The following is a 20,860-nucleotide window of genomic DNA, read 5'->3' as shown; positions in this document are numbered from 1 at the left end:
TTTCAAAGCTTCTCTTCTTCTTCTCCACTCTCAGAAGGTGGAGCTCCCCCTTAATGTAACGATCAGCTTGGGCAGAGCTGGTGTTTCACATTCAGCCTATTTAAGATTAACTGACATGCATTAAATCCTAATTTGACCAAGAGGACTTAGCACAAAGCTCCTTTGATGTACTGCCTTATGAAGGCAAATTTAGAAATCCCTCCTTTAAATGTGAATACTAAATCAGGTTAGTTAAAGTACCAGCTATTCGTTACTAAATCTCTCTGAAACCGAACTTTGTACCTCACATGATCCCTGCCAGCATGTGTATTCATTCTTCAGGCACGCAAAATGGCTGTTGACGTCAATTAGAGTTATGTCCATGTAAGACTGCAAGATTGATTAATATTAACCTGCTCGGTTCCTGTACAGAGAGGGAAACTTGAACTAAACCCATTTCAGTTCATATCCTGTGATCACACCTTAATGGGCCACAGCCATACATAACATCTGGAGTCACAAACACCGTAGTATAGTGCTTGTGTCTATTTCTACTGGATTTCATTCCATTCCTGGCAGTCCCTCCTTTGTCACCTGCTGCTCAGTGAGGTGTTCAGGTTAAAAATAAGGCATCACACAGGCAGGTACCCAACTCCCAACCAATACGTTTTTGGAAGTCCACTGAGACTCTGCATGTAAGTGAGATAATACAGAGTGAGCTACGAGGCAGATGACCAAGCACTCAGACACAGTGACATGGAGAGAAAATGTGTCCATCAGCTGAGTCTTGGAAATGTGGATATGAAATGGATTTAGATAAAAATGCAAGTGCCCCTGCCTACCTGCTATGAACAGTAAGTCTAGCTGCTTATATCCTCCCAAATGATAGTTTGGAGTTTCACTGAAGACTATTTTTGGAGAAAATATATAAAGCAAGCTGCCTGCAGCCATAAAGCAAAGAGCATTTCAATTAGTGAGTTTCATTCTTGGGAATTTAGCTAACTTCGGATAATCTGTGCTTCAGAGAAGTGCATTAAAAATCAGTCTTGTCACCAAAAATAGATTTTAGCTTTAATGAATATGATTTGTGGTAGCTTCAGAAACTCATGGAAGCCCTGAAAGCTTATACAAATGAAACCATATTATTCACTCTCCTGTCCATTAAAAAAAAAAAAAAAAAAAAAGATTTAAAGATTGTTTACATTTGCACTGAATGAGAAGGGTCACAGAATCATATAGAATGGCTTGGGTTGGAAGAGACTTTAAATATCATCAAGCTCCAACCCAACACTATGGGGAGGGTGGAGGGTGCCTCCCCAGCTCAGGCTGCCTAGGGCCCTGTCCAACCTGGCCTTGAGCACCTCCAGGGATGGGGGCACCTTCAGCTCTCTGGGCAGCTGTGCCTCTGCATGCTGTTAGATCAAAACATCAGTAATCATTATTACAGCATATCGCAGCATATCACAGACAGAACTGAAGGCTTGAAATGAAGAGCCACCCTGCAAGCACTGTGACATCAGTACATTACAGTACAACAGCACACAGCGTTGTCCCCGCTCATCCCACAGCCCAAGGCCAGATGATTAACATGCCTCTAAACACTGAATTATATATAGTTCAGCAACACAATATAAGTGACCTTGAGGCACTGCAACTTTATACATGAAAGACTGCAATATTCTGTGGTATGCTTGACGTGTGTCAGGGCAGTGAGCAGCGTGTCACAGCCTGCTGCCCAGCCGCAGTGAGTAACCCAAGCTGAAAAGTGGCTGCAAAGGGGCACGAGGCTGGCAGGCAGGAGGAGCAGGTGGGAGAAGGGCACGCAGCTCCCACCTATGTTATCTAACTGCCTTGCATTGATACACATACAATTCTCTGGAACTATGGATTGTTTTATCTTAAAGAAAGTATTTTCAATACATTTTAATTACTCTTAATGGCAGCACTGAAACCATGTGATTCTTCCACAGAATCAGATATTTAACCTTTGCTATAAAACCTACTGACTGATTAATGAACTCAAAGCCCCCAGGAGGTATCACCTGCTGGCGGCCTGAATCTATTCTTTGATTCCTAATTTTGTGCCCACTTAATCTCACACACCTCGATAATCCATTGACATCCTCCCTTCTGATAAAGGCCCAGAGTATGCACCATTATTCTTGGAAATAACATTAATGAAAGGCTTAATTTTTCATGCCCGCCAGGTTCCTGATATTCACAGGCTGTAATATAATGGGAAGAGAAAGGGAGTTGAGCTGCATCTACACACACTATACAAGACTCCTGCCATGCAAGGGCTCCATCTACAAATAGCCAGAGTGAATCACATGTAAGACAAAGTAATCAACAATTTTGAGTGATCTGGACATTACAAATACTGTTTAGAATCATAGAATGGTCTTAAAGGCCATCTGGTCCAACTGCCCTGCACTGAACAGGGACACCTACATCTGATCATGTACTCAGAGCCCCATCCAGCCTGATCTGGAGTGTCTGTAGGGACAGGGCACCCACCCAGGATACATGAAAAGTGCTCTCAGACATGTAAGTCCAGTGTTGAATCTTAAGGAATACAACCCTTTGCACTAGGGTCCCACCAGCCTGTGTCTATGTCACATCTCACAGAGCTTTATGTCCAGAGCTGAGAAAAACTTTCCAGGAAAACTTCAGAGTTCACAGATAGTTCTAGGAGTGTCTCTGCCTACACATACATCAAGTGAATGAGGAAATGCCCACGAACACCAAAATGCCATTCAGGGTCTGACAGAACAATTGGGCACGTTGGGACTGGAGTGGGAATCTGCATTTCCTGCTGGGGCATGTGTGTTTTTTTTTCCTTTTTGTTAAGTTCCTCTCCCCAGTACCCTTGTGAATATCTGGGTCAAAACCAAGTTCCAAGTTCGTGAAGGCATTTCTGGGTCCTGTTGCATTCCTATTATATTGTGAAAACTTTTGGATTTGTTTCACGTTATCCCGACTTGAACAACTCTCATCTTTTTTTATTTCTGTTGCAAATTAAAGGTCCATTTCTTCAGTGCATTAAAAGAGCATTGCTTTTGCTTTAAATGAAAGTTCATAGGATCACAAACTACCCCGAGTAACCACGGCAAAGAATTCACTATCTAACCACATCATTAATAATACTAATTATCCAGACAATACAAAAAACCTGAAATTCAACTGTAAGAGCTGAACTGCCGGAGCAGAAGTCCTCATCTGTCAAATGAAGTCAAGACATCCCCTGGGGAGACTTTTTTCAGCATTCTGATTTCTCCTTGCATCTCAAAAGGCTCTTAAGCAAAGAAATTAACTTGGTACTAATAAAATAGGTTTCCTACCAGCAGGCCATGAGTCCCATGTATGGCAACACACCTAGAGAAGCAGTGGTGGATAGCCAGATTATCAAGGTATGTTGGGCGTTGATACCCTCCTCTCTCATCGACATCTGCAGCCATGTGAAAGTGCACAGGGTAACTGCCCAGGATTTGCTGCCCCATGTTTTTTAACTCCACACCTGACATGTGCACAGAGCTAAAATTCGCCAGGATCTGTTGAGAGAAATGTAGATCCAAGTAAGTTGTTGCAACAGAAGTATACAGAAAAAGAAAAGCCTTTTTTTTTTCCTATTAAGCAATATGTTTGCAACACAAGGCAGGGCCTGATCCCACAGGGTGCCAGCTCCCCACGGTGACTCACAGCAGCACCTGCAGAGAAGCTCCAAAGAGAAGCTGCCAACCAGCATGCAAGCGTTCAGCAACAGCTGTGTGTCAATACATTAACATCTTCACAGACAAAACACCCCTACCAGCTACAGAAAGAGATAATGTTTACCAACAGGCTCTATTTCATGACAATTTAATCTCTGTCAAGTGATCTTAAGCCAGACCTGCACAGATTTCCACCAACTGGTAATGGATTTATTTTACACAAAGCTTCTGGAACAGCAGAACTTTGAACATTGACCGAGAACCCTTGGGGCAACCCAGAGAAACCAAAGCACAACAGGAGGACCCAGCACTCAGCTGAGCACTGAACGGAGCAGGTTGCTCAGTAGGTAGTACAATTCCTTTAGCAATATCATGCAACATGTGCAACTTCACATTGACCCAACTGCGATGGAGCTGATGAATCTCCTCTGGCATGGAGAAGAGCACGTTTTTGTGTACGTGGTGAACAAATGGCACAGCCCCATTGCAAGTCTCATTGCTGGCAAAGCAGGCCTGCAAACCTTCCCCACAAATATCCTTTTTCCCCCAGACATAAATGGCAGATTCATGCATTATACTGCTCATCTACAAGCCAAGAGAGGAACTAACTGAACCCACCTATAGGAATATGCTTTAAAAATCACTTACTTTAATATGTCCTCCAAACGTGTCAAAGGAGAAAAACTGACATTGATTTTCTCCATAACAGGAGTCTTCCATTTCTCCTTGGATAAGTATATTTCTAGTCAGAAGACCGACCTCTGCCCTCATATCGATGCCGTCTATGACTTCGCCAATATGAAGATAAAGTGGGCTGCCTGTGGAAATTGGAAACCTTTTTGTTCAAGTGAGCACATGTTCATTATTGCATTGCTCTAAGCAAGTGCACGCCTTTCCTTCAAGCAATCACTGAGTTTGGGACATGCGCAGCAATTAATAACTGATCCACAGGAGATCAGCACTTCCCTTGAGTTTTACAAGAGGCAGCTTCCTCAGGTCAGATTTTAAGCCCCAGTACAACACTGGGGCCTTTCAGGTCTCCTGTGACAGGGACACGTGCTTATGGGACAATATTGCTTAAGGGGCCATGGTGGTGATGGGCTGACAGGACTAGATGATCTTAGTGGTCTTTTCCAACCTTACAGATTCTATGATTTAGCTAAGAAGACTAATTAATGTAAATGTAGAATGTAAAAGACTTGACAATGTAAAGATTTACCTCAAATGAAAAGCTCAATAAAAAAAAAATCTCATACCATCAATTTTCACTTGATTGCTTTTACATTCAGGGCAAGGAAGGAGATTGAACTCCTCAGCCTGATGCATGGAATAATCCGTACTGGCAATGACGATCCTGTCACCAGGTAACCAGCTCCTAACATCATCCACTAAATGGAGAATTATTCCTTTGGACACCTCCACTTTAAACCCATTACGAGGCACTCCTGAAAAATGAAACACTCCATTATTTATTTCTTTTTTTTTTACAGTTACACATGCCAGAATAATACAATTAACTGAAGAGCCACCAATGTCGTTTTTATCTAGATAAGATCATGCGCAGTAGAAGTGCTTTTGCCATCAGTGTGTCAGTGTCATTTCCTTGCAGGTGGCAAAAGGGATACTTCATAAGAGTGCTGCTGTTAGTGTGGCCACCTTGCATATGAGCAAAATCCAATGGTACAAATTGCGCAGTTCAGATTCATAGCAGAGATAAAAGACTGAGCAAAGCAACAGAAGACAAATTGTTATCAGCAAACACAAAACCTTTTATCCATCCACTGAAAGCAGTAACAGTGAAACGGGTGCCATCGTAGGTGAGGAATTCTCTTTGGGCTACGGCTAACCCTGTTGTCCCATTCCCATGATACTCTCTCTTATCTTCCGCCGTCGAAAGCGGATCCCCTCCAAGGATCCCCACCAGCGCCCAGGGCTGCCTGTACGAGATGAGGAAGGAGAGTTTCGAGCTGCACCCCGCGACCCCAGGGAGGGACTCAGGAGAAGGCAGCGCGGCGCGGCCTCCATCCCTCCCTCTCTCCCTCCGGGCCCCTCCGCCGGGCAGCGCGGCGGCCTCGGAGCTGTCCATGGTTCCCAGACCCCCAGGGCCGCAAGTTCGAGCCCCGCTCCCGTCGCTCGCCTGCGCACTCACCTGTAGCCCAGCCGGGAGATGTGTTGGCTGCGCAAGCGATCCCGCAGCAGCAGCCGCGTCTCCACCGTGAGGCTGCGGGCGGCCGAGTCCCCCACGGCGGCCGCCACCACGCTGCCTTCGGGCTGCAGTGCCAGGAAGTTGCGCAGCCGATGGCACTCCGCGGCCCGCAGGTGGGTGTCGAAGCGCCCGGCTGCTGCTACCCGCCCCGTGCCGGCGTCCAGGACTCGCAAGTTGAGCCCGCGGCTGCCCCACTGCCTCTCCGAGTAATAGGGGCCGTGGCGGAGCCCTCCGGGATGCAGGGTTTTATCCAGGAGGCTCCAGGAGCGGGGCCGCCGCCCGTGCAGCTCCAGCACCCCGCCGCGCCCCACGCCCAGGAATTTCTGCCCGAAGCCGTCCACGGCCGCCCCGTCGGCTGCTCTCCCGTACAGCGAGATGGTGGCCCTCGAGGCATAGGGGCAGCGCTCCGAGCCGACGTGCAGCTCCCCGCCGTCCCGGATGAGGATGTAGCGGGCCCGCAGCGTGATGGGCGGCCCGTGGGGGCGGTCGGCGAATACCACCTTCCCTGAGGGAAGCGGGGAGAGTAGCGGGGTCAGAAGCTGGAAACGTGGGATACCACCCGCATCCATCCCCCTCTCGGTCCCCCGGGCCGCTTACCTCCGTCGCGAATGACGAGAGAGTGGAAAGCAGCCGAGCTCTCGAGCCGCAGGGCCACCCCCCGACCCACCACGGCGTGGCGGCGGGTGTCGGAGCCGGGATGCCACGGGGCGAGGTGCGAGACAGGCTGCGGGCACGGCCCTGCAAGAGAGTTGGGGCAGCGGCAGCGCGGCGATGCGCGGCGGTGGGGGGAGCGGGGGTCGCGGTACCGACCTGCGCACTGCTGCCGTTCGCTGCTCCCGACGCGTCCCGCGGCGGCACCGGCATCGGTGCGAGGGGCAGAAGGAGCGCAGCCCCGCTACCTGCTGCCCCAACACGTGCGGAGCCGCGCCCGCCGCTTCTCCGCGGCTTTGCACGGAGCCGGCGCAAAGACGCATTTGGCTTTGGATTGTTTCTTTTTTCTTCTTCTTCTTCTTTTTTTTTTTTTTTTCCTCTCTTTTTTTTCCTCCACCTAACCGCATACATGGAAACCCCTTCCTCTCCCCGCTCCGTACAACCCCAAGCACAGAGCGGCGACCACAACAACGGGGCGAACAGAGAGAGCCGACGAGAAGGAAAAAAAAAAATACCGCACCACCACCCCAGAGGCAGAACGACTGGAAGCACCGGCGGGTCCCAAACTCCGGCTGCAAAGAGCGCTTACCCAATGCCGGCAGCGCGGGGCCGCAAACTTTGGCGGCCGTCTCCCGGGAGCTCCAGACACGGCTGCTGGGCAAGGACAGAGGCAGAGGTAGGGGCAGGCAGGCGCAGGCAGCTCCCGCTCCTCCACTCCGGCTGCCTCCCCTCTGCCTCCCTATTTATATCCATCTTCCAGCCGCCGGCGGTGCCCGCACTGTTTACAGCAGCTCCGGCTGCTGCTGGCTCCTCCCAGCCGGGAACGATCCCTCCAGCCCGGACTGACATCCGCGGCCGGCGTCCAGATGCTGGGGCTGGGGAGAGCCCCCCTGCCAGGCTCCGAGCCGCTGGGGCTGGCCCAGCATCCCGGGGGGGTACCCTGGGGACTCAGAAGACCCGGCTACACTGTGGGGTTCAGGGCTCGTTTTGGGTCCCCAGGCACAGTGTGTGCTCCCATGGGGTGCCCTGTCCTACAGCTTTCTATGGGGAACATCAGAACCCAAACATCCCCCATGACAGTGGATGAACAGAGAAGTGTCTGTCGCCTCGCCTCATGTCACCAGTATAACCTGAATGCAGAGCCAGAGAATTCCCTTCAGAAAGTACCTCAAAGAAATCCACACGCATTTACCCCTCTAGCATGGCCCACGCTCCTCACTCTTGCAGACACCTGCCCAACCTCCTCCTCCTCGGTGCACATGGCAGTGCTACCACCATGTTTATTTTCCATAAACCAGAATATCACCTTTTCCCCTATCACCTCCTCCCTAGGCTGTAAAACACAGCAGAACAGAACTTCCTGGGGACACCACTTACTTCAGTCACTCCTTCCCATCCCTCATCCCTGCTCTGCGTCCCAACACCCAGCAACAAGGCCAAGCCAGAAGGCAGCAGTGCTCCCACATATGGCCAAAACCAAAGCGCTGCGAAGCCACAGGTGCCGCGTCTCAGCGACAGTTGTGTGCCATCATCTGGTCAAACAGCTTCAATCTGTCACCACTGAAATCTACTCCAGCTGATGATTTCTTCTGACAGAGGGCACAAAGAGGCCGTAGGTACATTAGGAACAGCGGGCAGAACAGAAGACATAACTGCTTCCCTACACCCTGCTCTGTATGCCGGATGCTGGTGGGTGTGAACACAGCTCCCATCCTGGAGGAACACACTGGGAGAGGCTTGAGCTGCCATTTTTGCTGCTGGCTGTTCACTGATCACGCAATGCTGGCACTTCTATTCTGTCTCAAACAGCTTTTGGCATTTTCCTTCCAAAAAGGGAGCAGCATTAGTCAATGTTGTGCCTCGTTCTTATCTGAATGCAGCATGTATGGACAAGAGGTACAGCAGCCTGGGTTTGTGGTTTTGGCAGATAGGTGCATCTGCTGGTGGGAGCTGCAGGCGGGACGAGACAAACAGGAGTGTGTCGTCTCCAATTACCCTGAACCCTATGGTTCTAGGAGTGGAGGTGGAAAGGAACCCAAGCCTTCATTTTACATTTCTCGGGTCCCTTGAAGCCTCATCGATTTGTATTTAAAATATTTACTCTAAGATTCCATGGACTTACTTGCAACCTAAATAAGAGATGGCAATGATTAACCCAACCAACCCAGTGATAGCAGAAATAAATGTCATGCAGACTTTGGTCGGCACTCAGCTCCATGCAGGTCCTATGAAGCTGTTAGCACAGCCAAAGGTGACTCTGGTTCCTATGGGTCTTTTTTGGAAAAAGAACCCTAGATATGGACAGGGTTCAAATCCTTCACAGCCATTTCCCCTGCGGCCTCAAAACCCACATAAACGCACTGCTGAGAGCCCTTTCCAAGAGAAAGAATCCTCCTTGGAGGTGAACTATCTGTTTTCTGCTGTATTAAGCTTTCACCGGCTGAGGAGGGAGATTATAGAGCAGATCATGGGCAGATCATCTCATTTCTTTGAAGAGTGCCACCTCACTTCCAGGAAAGCACACACATTCTGCATATTGGTGCCTGTTAGCTAAAGCCCTTTCCTTTTTCCTGCAATGGGAAACCAAGACAGCCTACCGCCTTCTGTACTTCTTCCCTGAAAACAGAAAAATCAATCCGATCTCACAGGGTGGCTCCCGAAAGTGTGTTTCCCGGGCACACTCCCTGGCTGACCGCTATCCTGTTTCCTTATTGCCACCCGGGGAAAGGAAGGAGAAGCGGAGTCAGCGTCCCCTCGGCAACGCCCGCTCCCACGTTCCCCCCTCCGCCGCCCGAGCGCTGCCGGCCCCGCGCTGCTCCACCGCCGGCCGGTAGGGGGCGCCATTGCACAGCCCTCACTGCAGCGCCGTCCTCCGGCCCCGCGGCGCCGCTCAGCCCCGCGGCCCCGTGACTCAGGCAGCTCCTGCAGTCCCCCTCACTACATTAGCAACGTTTCTTCAATATGTTTTTCCCTGCGCCTCTTCTTCGTTGCACATCTGCCATCCTCTGTGGTTTTTTTTTTTTGTTTGTTTTTTTTTTTTTTTTCTGCCTTAGTTTTGTATTTTCCAAAAGCATTTCCACAGACAGCCCCCGGTACCCAGCAGGGCACTTCATAGAATCATTAAGGCTGAAAAAGAGCTTAAGTTCCAACCCCAGCCCAGCCCACCGTGCCCACTGACCACATCCTCAGTGCCACATCCCCACGGTTCTCGAGCACCTCCAGGGATGGTGACCCCACCACTCCCTGTGCATCTGTGCATCACCCCTCTTTTGGAGACAAGATTTTCCCTAATATCCAACCTAAACCTCCCCTGATCCAACATGAGGCCACTCCCTCTCATCCTATCGCTGTTACTGGGAGCAGAGGCTGACCTCTGCCTCACCACAACCTCCTTCCAGGGTGTGTAGGGAGCGATAAGGTCTCCTCTGCACCTCCTCTTCTCCAGACTGAACCATCCCTGTTCCCTCAACCAGTGCCCACAGGACATGCTCCAGACACTGCTCCCTGCTCTTGCTGGCTGCACTATTTCTGTTAGAAGCCATTGGCTTTCTTGGCTACCTGGGCTCAATGGTGGCTCATGTTAAGCTGGCTGTAAACCAGCACCCCCAGATCCTTCACTTCAACAAGGAAGCAGGAAGTGCTAGCCTAGCTGCACCCCAGGTGCTGGGAGCAGCACACTCCAAACGTGCATCAGGAATGCACTAAGGCTGCTGTGGGCCTGGCAGCCACACTGGGCTGGAGATGTCACCACAACGTGGCTTTTAACACTCGCAGACAGCACAAACACAGCTCACAACTGACCAACTGCACAATGCCCTCCTAATATCTCACCGCTGGAGTACCTTCAGCCCCAGCCAGACAATCAGAATCATTTGAGGTGGAAGGGACCCTTCAAGGCCATCTGGTCCAACTCCCCTGAACTGAACAGGGACGCCTACAGCTGATCAGGTGCTCAGAGCCCCGACAAGCCTGACGTGCAGTGTCTGCACGGATGGGGCACCCACCACCTTTCTGGACAACCTATTAACCTGGGCCATGGCTCAGACAAGCTCCGGGGCCTGTAAACCAGAGCAGCCCCACCTCACTCAGTGGTGCAAGACACAGGATCAAAAAACACCTCTGTGAGTACCTACCACTGTGCTCTGCTTTGGGCTTTGGTGGTATCTTCCTTGCTTTCAGCATGTGCTCCTTGAGCAGAGCGAAGACCTTGTGCTGCTGGCCCTCAGTGAGCACGCCCATGTTCCCCAGCAGCCGCAGCATCCTGTGCAGCAAGAAAGGCCTCAGCTTGTGCCGCACCATCTTGAGGGGACTGACGTACATGTTGGGTATTTTGGGTAGCTTGGCATCACGATCACAGTTGTACAACCGAAAGAGGTTCCAGGCCAAGCCAGGTCCAAAGATATCCACTGAAATATATCTGGAAAGTTTGAGGAGCACATCACAGGACAACTGCTTCTCTTGTGACTTCTGGCCCAGGTTCTGACTTAGGGAACTTCTGCTAGTATTGGGATGGAGGAAGGGGCTGGGTCTGTGTGGTTCCACAGTTCCAGGCAGGGTGCTTTGACTGTGCAGCAGTTCTTCGTGTTCCACATCCCACCACGAGCTGCTGGGACCCGGGTTATGCTCTGAAATAGTCATAAATACAGCAAAGCTATTACACATGAGCAATGAAGAATCCTGGTGGGTCTATATACACACACATACACACACTTCTATTAATGTTTTGCAGTGTCCCTGGATGCACCACAAATCGTTGAATCACTTTGACAAACTCACTGTGTGCTTCTCCAGGTCAAATCAATATATTTGCAATGGGTAGATTTTGAGGTACAATAGTGGGATAATATGTATATAATTAATGTTTTCTATAATGCTTTATATGCATTCTAAAATGTTTATAACATTCTCTATAATGCTAAATGGCTGAGCAAAGTCATTGCCCTGATGCAACAGGGTTAGGCTGTGGCTTCCTCCTATGGACAAAAAGCATTGCTGTAGGAGATTTGGGGCTCCGTGGAGCTTATACTTGCTTTGAGGCAAATATGTAACTACTCCCACACAGCACTCCTCCATCCAGGCTGAGCCTGAAGGTTCAATTTACACCCTGAGAAATGACCGATAAAACAATCAAATTCAGCATCATTAGGCTGCGACCTTGCTAGAGACTCAGGAACATCCATGAAAGCTCTACTGATGAAAAAGGATGAGGAACCCGAAGATGAAATGCATCCTGCCCACAGAGTTTGGAACAGTTAATGCTTTAGCATAAGGACATACCACTGAATGCTGGAGGTCACGTCCCTGAGCCCTGGAATGTGCCCGCAGTGCTCGCACTCATTGCTGAGCAGCAGATGAAATGTTCCATTTCCTACAGGTCCAGCATGGCTGGAAAGCTTCAAATATTTTCTATTTGATTTCAAGATTGGAGTTATCAGCCTCAAGTAGTTGCGGCTTACCATCCAGGGGATTATTTGCATGTTTTAACCAAATTGGTTATATATCACACCGCTGTGCTAGAGGATTATGTAGCAAAGTGCACATTTATGGCTGTAATTCATCACTGAAACATAACCCTGTACTACCGGGAAATGGCAAGATGTGACCACCGAGACCAGATGGCAGCGGGTAATTCAGGAGCATCCCAACGGCTGCAGCACTTTGCATCCTTCATTCAGAGCAATCCAGACATTGCGAGAGAACAAAGCACCGCGTAAAGCATGACTTTGATTGCACAGAACTTCGGATGCTAAAAAAGCTCCGAGGAACTAAAGAGAAAGGGAACGATCGCACGCAGCCACGTCCAAAGCCACAAGCAAACCGCGGCGCCCAGCAGAGCCCAGGCGGGGGGTCAGCCTCCAGCTCCCTCCCTTCGGGCAGCCGTCGGTGCCGGCAGTCGCACCCACCTCCCGGCAGGGGCAGCCCCAGTCCTGCACGCAGCTCCCATCACCGCCTTTAAGGCAGCCCCCAGCCCAGCCGTGCTTCAGACGGCAGCACGAGTAGCCCCGGGCCGGAGCGGCACCGCCTTCCTCTCCCTCTCTCCTCCTCCCCCCACCAGCACTGCCCACCCACCCCCCCGCTCCCCGGAGGCCGTCACCGTAACGCCGCTGCCTGGGGACGCTCCTCGCCGCCTCGGGTCGGGTTCCCAGCACCGCCACCAACACCAGCACCAGAGTGCAGCTCCTCGGGGGGCCCGCGGCCGTCCCCAGCCCGGGGGGGGCACCTGCAACACACACGCGGCGTTGGGTCGAGTCGGGTCGGTCTCCCGCTGCTTCCCTCCCTGCCCCTCGCCGTTCTGCCTCGCTCACCGGGCGGCATGTAGGGCTGCCGGAGCCGCGCTGGATGGATGCTCTGTGGCTGCCGAGGCTCCTGCAGCCGCTGTCAGCGCAGCTGTGCCCGCCGCCCCCGGGGAAGCTGCAGGCACGGGGCGCGCACTGCCCACCCCGCGGCTCCTGGCAGCCCTACAGGGCGGGCAGCGTACCCACAGCGCAATGAAATCCTGAAAGCAGCACGTTTACCCTTACAGGAGAACAACCTGAGGAGGTGAGGGCTGTTCTTTTCTTTTCTTTTTTTGAGAGAGAGAGAGAGAGAGAGAGAGACAACATGCCACCACAGTATGGTTAGATTGCAGTTGGACTTGATGATCTTGAAGGTTTTATCCAACCTGAGCGATTCCACACATGCTGCTCCAACATTTTCTGCAGAAATACTTTGGTTTCTGCAAACTCACACCTGGCAGAGACAAGCAGCACTGCTGCCCCAAGGAGCAGCTCGTCTCTGCTGTAACAAAGTTGTGAGACCCAAATATTTCACAGCTGAAAGCAATCTCTCAGTCTGAAATCCAACTCAGTTTGGAGGAAGACGTCCTGCAGGACTTGGAAAGCAATACAGGTGCAGCAGGTAATTTGGGGCTTGGCTCATCCACCACCAGAACTATTCTCCTCTTCATCAGCACCAGGACAAACCACCACGGTCACAATGCAAATTACAGCACCAGATGGTGGGGGATTGCACCAAAAAGAAAGGGTGGATATGGAGAAATCTGTGAAACGGACGTAAATAAGATCATTAATTTACGAGAGCAGAACTGGGGGAAAGGATTTTCCAGATGAGAATAAAGGTTTAGTGCTCAGTAAATAACCCCAGGAAGAGTGGGTTGTTTCTTTACTGTGTTTAACACCAGATAGTAAAAGCAAATGTGATATGGGTTTATTAAAGGGATGGACAACACTACATGTAAATACAGGTTTGGGTATTTCCATAGCAGCTGGGTCAGTGCCTGGAGCAGAGCTGCCCCACACTGCAGTAGGACACAGAGCTGGGGTAAAAAGCACAGCAGAAGCAACAGGGGTGAGAGATCTCGGTGCAAGCACAAGTTAACAGTTACATAAACCTCAAAGGATACACATCCAACCCTGTGCAAAACAGAACCTCTGAAGGCGAAACCAATATTTTGCTCTGTTTCGAAGTACAAACCTCAGGCAGCTCCTGATAGGAGAGCACAACTCACCTCCTTGGAAAAAAAGAGTCGGAGTGCAGATGCCGTTGCGCCGTGTAAACAAAGTTAGCGGGTCACACAGGAAGAAGGGGTGGAAAAAAATGTTACTTATTTACACTCCTGGAAGGCCCGTTGCATAATTTACCCAGGCACACACACAGCCATCTTCACAGTGACACCTCGGCAGCTCTAAAATATGCATAGCAAGTTCTCGTGAAGGCCCACGTTATGCATTTAAATGAGTCCATGTTAACAGTTTGCTGCAGCAAATGACTTTTTTTAGCCCAAAAGTTTCTCTTTCATGACCTCACATCTTCCCCTTTTTCCTACATCTCAAATTCCTATTCCTTTAAGCAAACGGGGACCTGAAATCTGCTGTCTGGTAAACCAGTTCATGAGTTGGCTGCAGATTTTAACTAATAACCCTAATGCTGATGGGCAGCAGGCTCTGAAATGCCCAAAACAGTGATGCCTTGGTACAGGGGAGAAGCTAAAAGTTTACACAGCATAAAGAAGGCCACTACTATTTATTTTCTTTATGGGACTTGCCAGGAAACATTAAAAACATCACAACTCACCTCAGAAGCATTCAGTGGACACAGAGCTGCAAGGAAAATGGTTTAAGGGACCCAACAGGTGAACAGATCACCGATTTAGAGGGAAGAAGCCCAGAGCACCACTGATGCACCACTGGGGCATTTAATACTCAGCCTGAACCACACAGTTGCAAGCCCCATAGTAAGAGCCCAACTGACTGCACACAGGTGAGTGCCATCATTTCCCCTTACTCCCCACACCACTGAGTGAAAATACCTTTTTCTTTCCTTTGAAAGTAATAGCACCAAGGCAGCTTCAACGACTACAGACACACCTGCAGTGCTGACCATCCACTGCAGGTCTGTCACAAGGTCTCACAACAACTTCAAACTTTTCTTCTGGGCCACAGCACAGAATTATAGAATGGCCTGGGTTGAAAAGGACCACAATGATCATCTACTTTCAACCCCCTGCTATGTTCAGGGTCACCAACAACAGACCAGGCTGCCCAGAGCCACATCCAGCCTGGCCTTGAATGCCTCCAGGGATGGAGCATCTGCAACCTCCTTGGGCAACCTGTTCCACTGCATCACCACCCTCTGTGTGAAAAACTTCCTCCTCACATCTAACCTAAACCTCCCCATCTCAGTGTAAAACCATTCCCCCTTGTCCTATCGTGTGCTTATCTGTTATTTAAAGAACAACCAGATGCCATTTAAAAGTAATCTCTTCAACATTTGATTTATATACCAAGCTGCAAGGAAACAAGGCTTTCCATTCAGGATAGTTTTCCTGGCAGGAAGGAATTAACATGATTCTTTGCCTTTTCTTGCAGTGGGAAAACGATGCTCCAAATAAGATTCAATAATGCAGCGTGATCTAATCCATGCATCCTTTATTCCATTACAATCACTGTGTTGCATTCCAGCAACAGGACACAAACTGCAATCAACCGCGATCAATTTGTACAACAATCTGAGGCTTACAGTACATTTAAGGCCTTAACATTTGGAAAAATTAGACCTATGCTAGTAGTGTAACAACTGTGTTTTGCATTTCTGATGCATAATCTGTGCGATTCCAGTGTCAGAGAATCAAATCACTCCTGAACTAAAAAGATCAGCTCAATGAAAATTTAGTTACATAAATTCTTCAAAACATAAATGTGTAAATTTTTTTCTTTTTTTTTTTTTTGTCCTGGAAACTTTATAAAACTTTAATAGCAAAATAATATAGGGATAAAAACATATTTTAACAAAATGTATTCAATCATATACAAACCGGAATTTTGCAGTTTATTGTAGCTAGACTTAACTTAAAACTACCAATTAAGAATCTATGCACAATGTAAATTCAAATATGTACAGTACTTTTAAAAAGTCTACAGGAATGCTTTACAGAAGGAAATGTCTGTTATGGCTATTATTCAGACCATCTGAATATTAAAATGAGTCTTCTAGTAGTAAATTTACACATTTATTTTTAAACAAGAGCAATTTTGTCCGTAGTTCATTTGAGAATATTCCAGTTACGTTTATACAAGTAATGGAGAAGTCATTACAGAGTTTAGCCCCATATAGTAGTTTGTTTATCATCAGGAGAAAGTATATTTCAATAATTTACTTGGGAAGATCAGTAAGTTAACAAAAGAACACTAAAAGGGAGGTGGGGGGACTTCATCACAATAACTTTCCAGTTACAATACCACAGCTAGAAACTTGACAAAGAAAGTACTCCCTTAGGTTGAACCCACGGCCGATGGTTCAGAACAAGCTGTAGCTCATAACAGTTGTGTTCCACATACTGAGAACATTGGAAAAAAAAAAAAAAAAAGTCTTCGTAGGACAGAATTAGAAACGATCAGAAGTGAGACAGAGAAAACCGATCTTCAATTAATACAGCACTAGGTAAAAAGTGTCCCCATAAGCAGCTAGTATCCCCACTTCTTTCAGGGCAACGAAGCTAAAAATTGTTGGAATTACAGTAGTTGACCATATTGTGTGCATTAGTAGAATAGTTTCCAGATATAAAAGACAAATTTCATCAGATGTTTGATTAGAACACCCTAAAGACAGGGTATTTCTTCATAGTATAAAGCTATGACAGCTATCCAGTTAAAGCATGTGCAAAACCAGGTAATTTCTTCCGTTCACAGTAACTGAGGTAAAATCAGGTTGGCTTCTTCAGGAGTTGGGAAGTTCGTGAGATATGAACTGTTTTAGTCTCTCTAGATACTGTGCATAAAGCTCTATGTCGTTATGCCCAGCCCCTTCCACCCAGAGTGGCTCTACTGCCCGTGGACATCGCTCGTACATCGCCAGGCCGTGGGAGAAATCGATCACCTCATCTTCGGTACCATGGATCACCAGCACAGGAGAGGTGACTTTAGATATCTTGTCAATGCTGGGGAGGGAAAAGGAAAACATTGCTCAGTTTGTGGCTTAACTATCCGTGCACGATCAGCTTACCAATGCTTGTTTCTAACTGGCTGCAAAACCCTGGAATTGTGTCCCAACAATAAAGGATGAGGCTTACTCCCCAAATGCATGTGTAAAATGGAGCCCACACTACCACTGCTATCACACCTCCAGCTCTGATGGCCAGAAGCCCCAATGGGCAGCAGTGGAAATCAAGTTTGGCACCTGAACCACCAGTGAGCAGTGCACCTGTCACAGAAGCCACTGAGGAAACCTACTGAGAGGCAAATGGGATTTAATGAGACATACTTACCAGCGTGGACATTATGCATTATCACCTTCCAATGTAACAGATTAGGAACCAATTAACTACATTCCAGTTGTAAGACGATGTAAAAACGGTCTCAGCTCATGAGGCTGGAAACTCCCAAATCAGGTGGAAACAGAAAGAAGCAGAAAACCCACAAAGAACTGTTCTTTGTACTAGTCGTCTAAGCTCAGAAAACTGTGGGGGAAACTGTGTTATGCAAGGATATTTAACAGAAACCAAACAATTCACATGGCATTTTTTGCTCTGCCACGAACACAGGGTTAGAGCAAGCTTTGCAGGCCAACGTACCCAGTGGTCACCTCACACAGGAGAATGGAGTCTGAAGAAAGGGGAGAATGGCACCCTCACACCTTTGAGTTCAGCCCAGTTAGGAAGCACGCTGGTAGCACATGAATGTCAAGCTGGTGAACACCAGGCTTCTCTGACTGTCTTATTTCCAGACAGCACTCCACGTCGGTAGTTACCACTAATTCCAGATCAGTGTACAGGTGCCAAGTGCTAATTAACACGCTCTCCGCTTCCATCATCAAATGGAGGAATTGGCCAATGACATAACAGTGCTTTGGCTCAGGACGTGATGTAAAAGTGAGCAGAAAAATGAGTGCCAGTAATATTTGGTTTGACAGAGGACACGTTCACTTCCTTACACTATCTAATGAAATGCATTTGGATTTGTCTGTGATGAAGAACAAGAGAGCATGTGATTTGGGTAAGACTGGATAAAGACTTTACAAAGTAACCAGGCTAATTGCTTACAATGATTAAAAAATACAGATGCCAGCAAACATCAGTTTAGAAACAGGCTTAAAGAAGATTTATGAAAATATAAAGTTAATTAAAAATTAAGATGCAAAATAAAGCACTAAACCTCTCACACACAATTCTACAGAACAGTCACTGCTTTCCAGTAAATAGCGAGTGTAAACACATTCTGGTCTCTGTTTCAAAAAATACTTCTCTAGAAAACAGATTTCTTGTCATTTAAAGAAGAAAAGTGTTACTTCAAATTAAAACACAGCCTACTTCAGTTTGCCCGTCTGAAATTTGAGTTGTGTGCAACTATGCTGAATATAGAAAAATGTCTCAAGAACTTGAAAGACATCAGAATAATGCAGATTCCTCCCCTCCCCTGAATTCGTCCCCAAAATAGTATCATGGCCAAATGTAAATGTTTTATAATGAAAATGCTCAGTAAACTGAAACCTTAACCCCTGAAGGATCTGTCCTGAATACCACGATGTGGCAAAGCAGGTCAGTCACATACAGTTAGAGATGCTTACACAACGTTTCAGTGGCTACAAACTGAGCTCTCATTTACTGTAGGAAACCAGGAAATCCCTTTCACTCCAGTATTCAGATAATGAAACTATTTTTTTCCACATATATTCCCAGGCCATTAAGCTAGATGTTGGTATTTTGCAGAAATTTGGAGCGTGTCCCATTGCCACCTCAGCGACTCATAAGGCAGTGTTTAAACTGCACGTTAGACTCACTTAGTATGCTCAGCCACACTGCTCTGCAGCTAGAAAAATCTACAGAGACCACATTCTCACGGAGCCCCAGCACAGAATGTACATAATAGCAATTCACTGTAGGTGCACACAGAACTATTTTGTTTCCTGCCGTGAAGATGGACGTCTGAGCTGCACACATTCATAGAAGCACACTGCTGTTTATTTTCACTGCTTACAGTCTAAGTGAAGTCAGACTGACTGCACTGAACAGCTCAGTAGGTTAAAAACAAAATACTTAAGTGATACAGTGTGTTTTTAGGGTTCTCCCCAGCCACCTTTTATTTATTATTTATTTGATCTGGCTGCTATCAGCTAATCACCGTTAGCTTTGTAATCAGAGCCATTTTTAAGGCTCCAGATTTTTTCTCTAACAGAAGCATTTTGAATATAACATTCAAGGTTTGAGGATGATGACCAAGCCTGTGTACAACAGTTCCAAATTCTGACTGCACCTAAACTTGGGGACTGGACAGAAACTGTGAAAGCCACCATTACTTGTGGCTGCTCTAGCACACATTTATGGCTTTCGCACTCCCCCACTTTCTAACTTTGATCTGTTGTCATGAAAATAAAACAAACACGAGTAACACTCTAAGTATCCCCTACTACACTTACTGCAACCACTGCCTTCTGAAGCAAAGATAGGTTTGCACTGAACTCCGAGTCCTTTGCTTTGTCTTCTCCCCTCCACAGACCACTCAGCTTTTTATCCCCATGTCTGTATACATTGCTACAAAGAGAACAGCTCCCCTCTCACGTTCTCAGATGCCCACAGACAGCTTTGTCACAGCCTTGATGCAGGACACTGATCACTCAAATATCTCACAATCTTCTCTCCAAAGCAATCCATTTCTAACACTACCTCAAGTCCAACCGTTCAAAGTCACAACAACAAAACACCTGTAGGAGGTTAATAAAACGAATCTCAAATGCTAACAAGTGCAACTTATAATTTAGTGAAGTTTTACGGAGTCACTGAGTAACTATATAAAGACTTTGGCTGTGGGGAAAGAAAAAAAACTAGTTATGAAGTCAAGGAAATATGGTTTGTCTTATCAGCACTACAAAAAGATGGCTTTGTAAATTTCCATTCAGTAACAGCCAAATCCCTTCAAGAGGGAAAAAAAACAAACCAAATCCTACAATAAAATAAAAAAAGAATCAGAACTGTACCTTGGAACAGCAGGTCCCTGCAAATGTCCAGTGCAGACATGCAGAAATAATAAAAACATTCCTAAAACACCTGCTCTTCCTGCATCTAGTAATTAACTTGGAACTGATGCAATTTCTTTTCAAGTGAGACACTGCTATAAAGGCAGGTGTTTCATCTTGAAAACACTTGCACACAGTTTTTCATAAGTAAAATAACCTACAGCTTCTTAAACAAGCTTAAAATCTCCCAAAAGAGACAGTAAGTCATTCTGCTTTGGTTACAGACATTAGGATCTGACATGACCCTCATGAGGGAGGAACAAAAAGAATGGACATAGGAACAGAGGTGTAAAACTGTTTTACTTACAAGGATCAAAGTCAGAGAAGCAATAGAAAGTGCAATACCTGAGAATACACACGAAACACAGAGCCAAGTTGAAAAGTAACCCACACCAGACTAAGGCTCTAGCCTCTGCCTCTCTCCTTTCCCTCCCTTCTAAGCAGTGATCATCTATACCCTTTTTGGTAAAACCACAGCAATATATTAACAAGTGACTTGAAAACAGCACATCCATTTCATGATACCATGTTACCTTCTAAAGTCAATCCACATGCTAAGAGAGTGCAGTACTAATTTGCTGTTCATTAGCCTGAAGAACTTAACAGGACATTCACAATTGTTAAGCTATTTATCCAAACCTGATGCCATAAAAATTCTTCTATTAACAACCCACAGCACAAAAACAGGAGAAAAAATAATAGTAGTAAACGCTAGGAATTATTTGTTTCTTGACATATCACATCAGTTTGAGACTGATATATCAGCCTGTTTCTTACTCGGTGAATCTCTACAGGTGTGCATACCTTA

General features: G+C 47.3%; 3 protein-coding genes across 5 annotated transcripts in view; all 3 read right to left on the bottom strand.

Moving 5' to 3' along the window:
* CEMIP (cell migration inducing hyaluronidase 1) overlaps positions 1–10,681 on the bottom strand; it is a 105,686-nt gene extending 95,005 nt beyond the window's left edge. For both annotated transcript variants that reach the window (XM_052672509.1, XM_052672510.1), the window contains exon 1: positions 7,136–10,681. The gene's annotated coding sequence lies outside the window, so the exon portion shown is untranslated. The remainder of the gene's footprint in view (positions 1–7,135) is intronic.
* LOC128075602 (cell surface hyaluronidase-like) overlaps positions 1–12,876 on the bottom strand; it is a 48,199-nt gene extending 35,323 nt beyond the window's left edge. For both annotated transcript variants that reach the window (XM_052672507.1, XM_052672508.1), the window contains exons 1-9: positions 12,852–12,876; positions 12,641–12,766; positions 10,680–11,171; positions 6,493–6,633; positions 5,839–6,400; positions 5,457–5,626; positions 4,946–5,134; positions 4,338–4,507; positions 3,321–3,530 (exon numbers count right to left, since the gene is read on the bottom strand). In XM_052672507.1, the coding sequence (XP_052528467.1) occupies positions 3,321–3,530; positions 4,338–4,507; positions 4,946–5,134; positions 5,457–5,626; positions 5,839–6,400; positions 6,493–6,633; positions 10,680–11,171; positions 12,641–12,766; positions 12,852–12,861 (2,070 nt within the window). In that variant the 5' untranslated portion in view covers positions 12,862–12,876. The remainder of the gene's footprint in view (positions 1–3,320; positions 3,531–4,337; positions 4,508–4,945; positions 5,135–5,456; positions 5,627–5,838; positions 6,401–6,492; positions 6,634–10,679; positions 11,172–12,640; positions 12,767–12,851) is intronic.
* Positions 12,877–15,456: 2,580 nt separating this feature from the next.
* ABHD17C (abhydrolase domain containing 17C, depalmitoylase) overlaps positions 15,457–20,860 on the bottom strand; it is a 31,178-nt gene continuing 25,774 nt past the window's right edge. Inside the window, exon 3 of the mRNA XM_052672511.1 lies at positions 15,457–16,981. Coding sequence (XP_052528471.1) covers positions 16,762–16,981 — 220 coding nt within the window. The 3' untranslated portion in view covers positions 15,457–16,761. The remainder of the gene's footprint in view (positions 16,982–20,860) is intronic.

The sequence above is a fragment of the Tympanuchus pallidicinctus genome, unplaced genomic scaffold, assembly GCF_026119805.1.
Source record: "Tympanuchus pallidicinctus isolate F22 unplaced genomic scaffold, pur_lepc_1.0 scaffold12, whole genome shotgun sequence".
Classification (NCBI taxonomy): domain Eukaryota; kingdom Metazoa; phylum Chordata; class Aves; order Galliformes; family Phasianidae; genus Tympanuchus; species Tympanuchus pallidicinctus.
The sequence above is the reverse complement of the archived record's forward strand: the minus strand, read 5'-3'. Positions and strand labels throughout refer to the sequence as shown.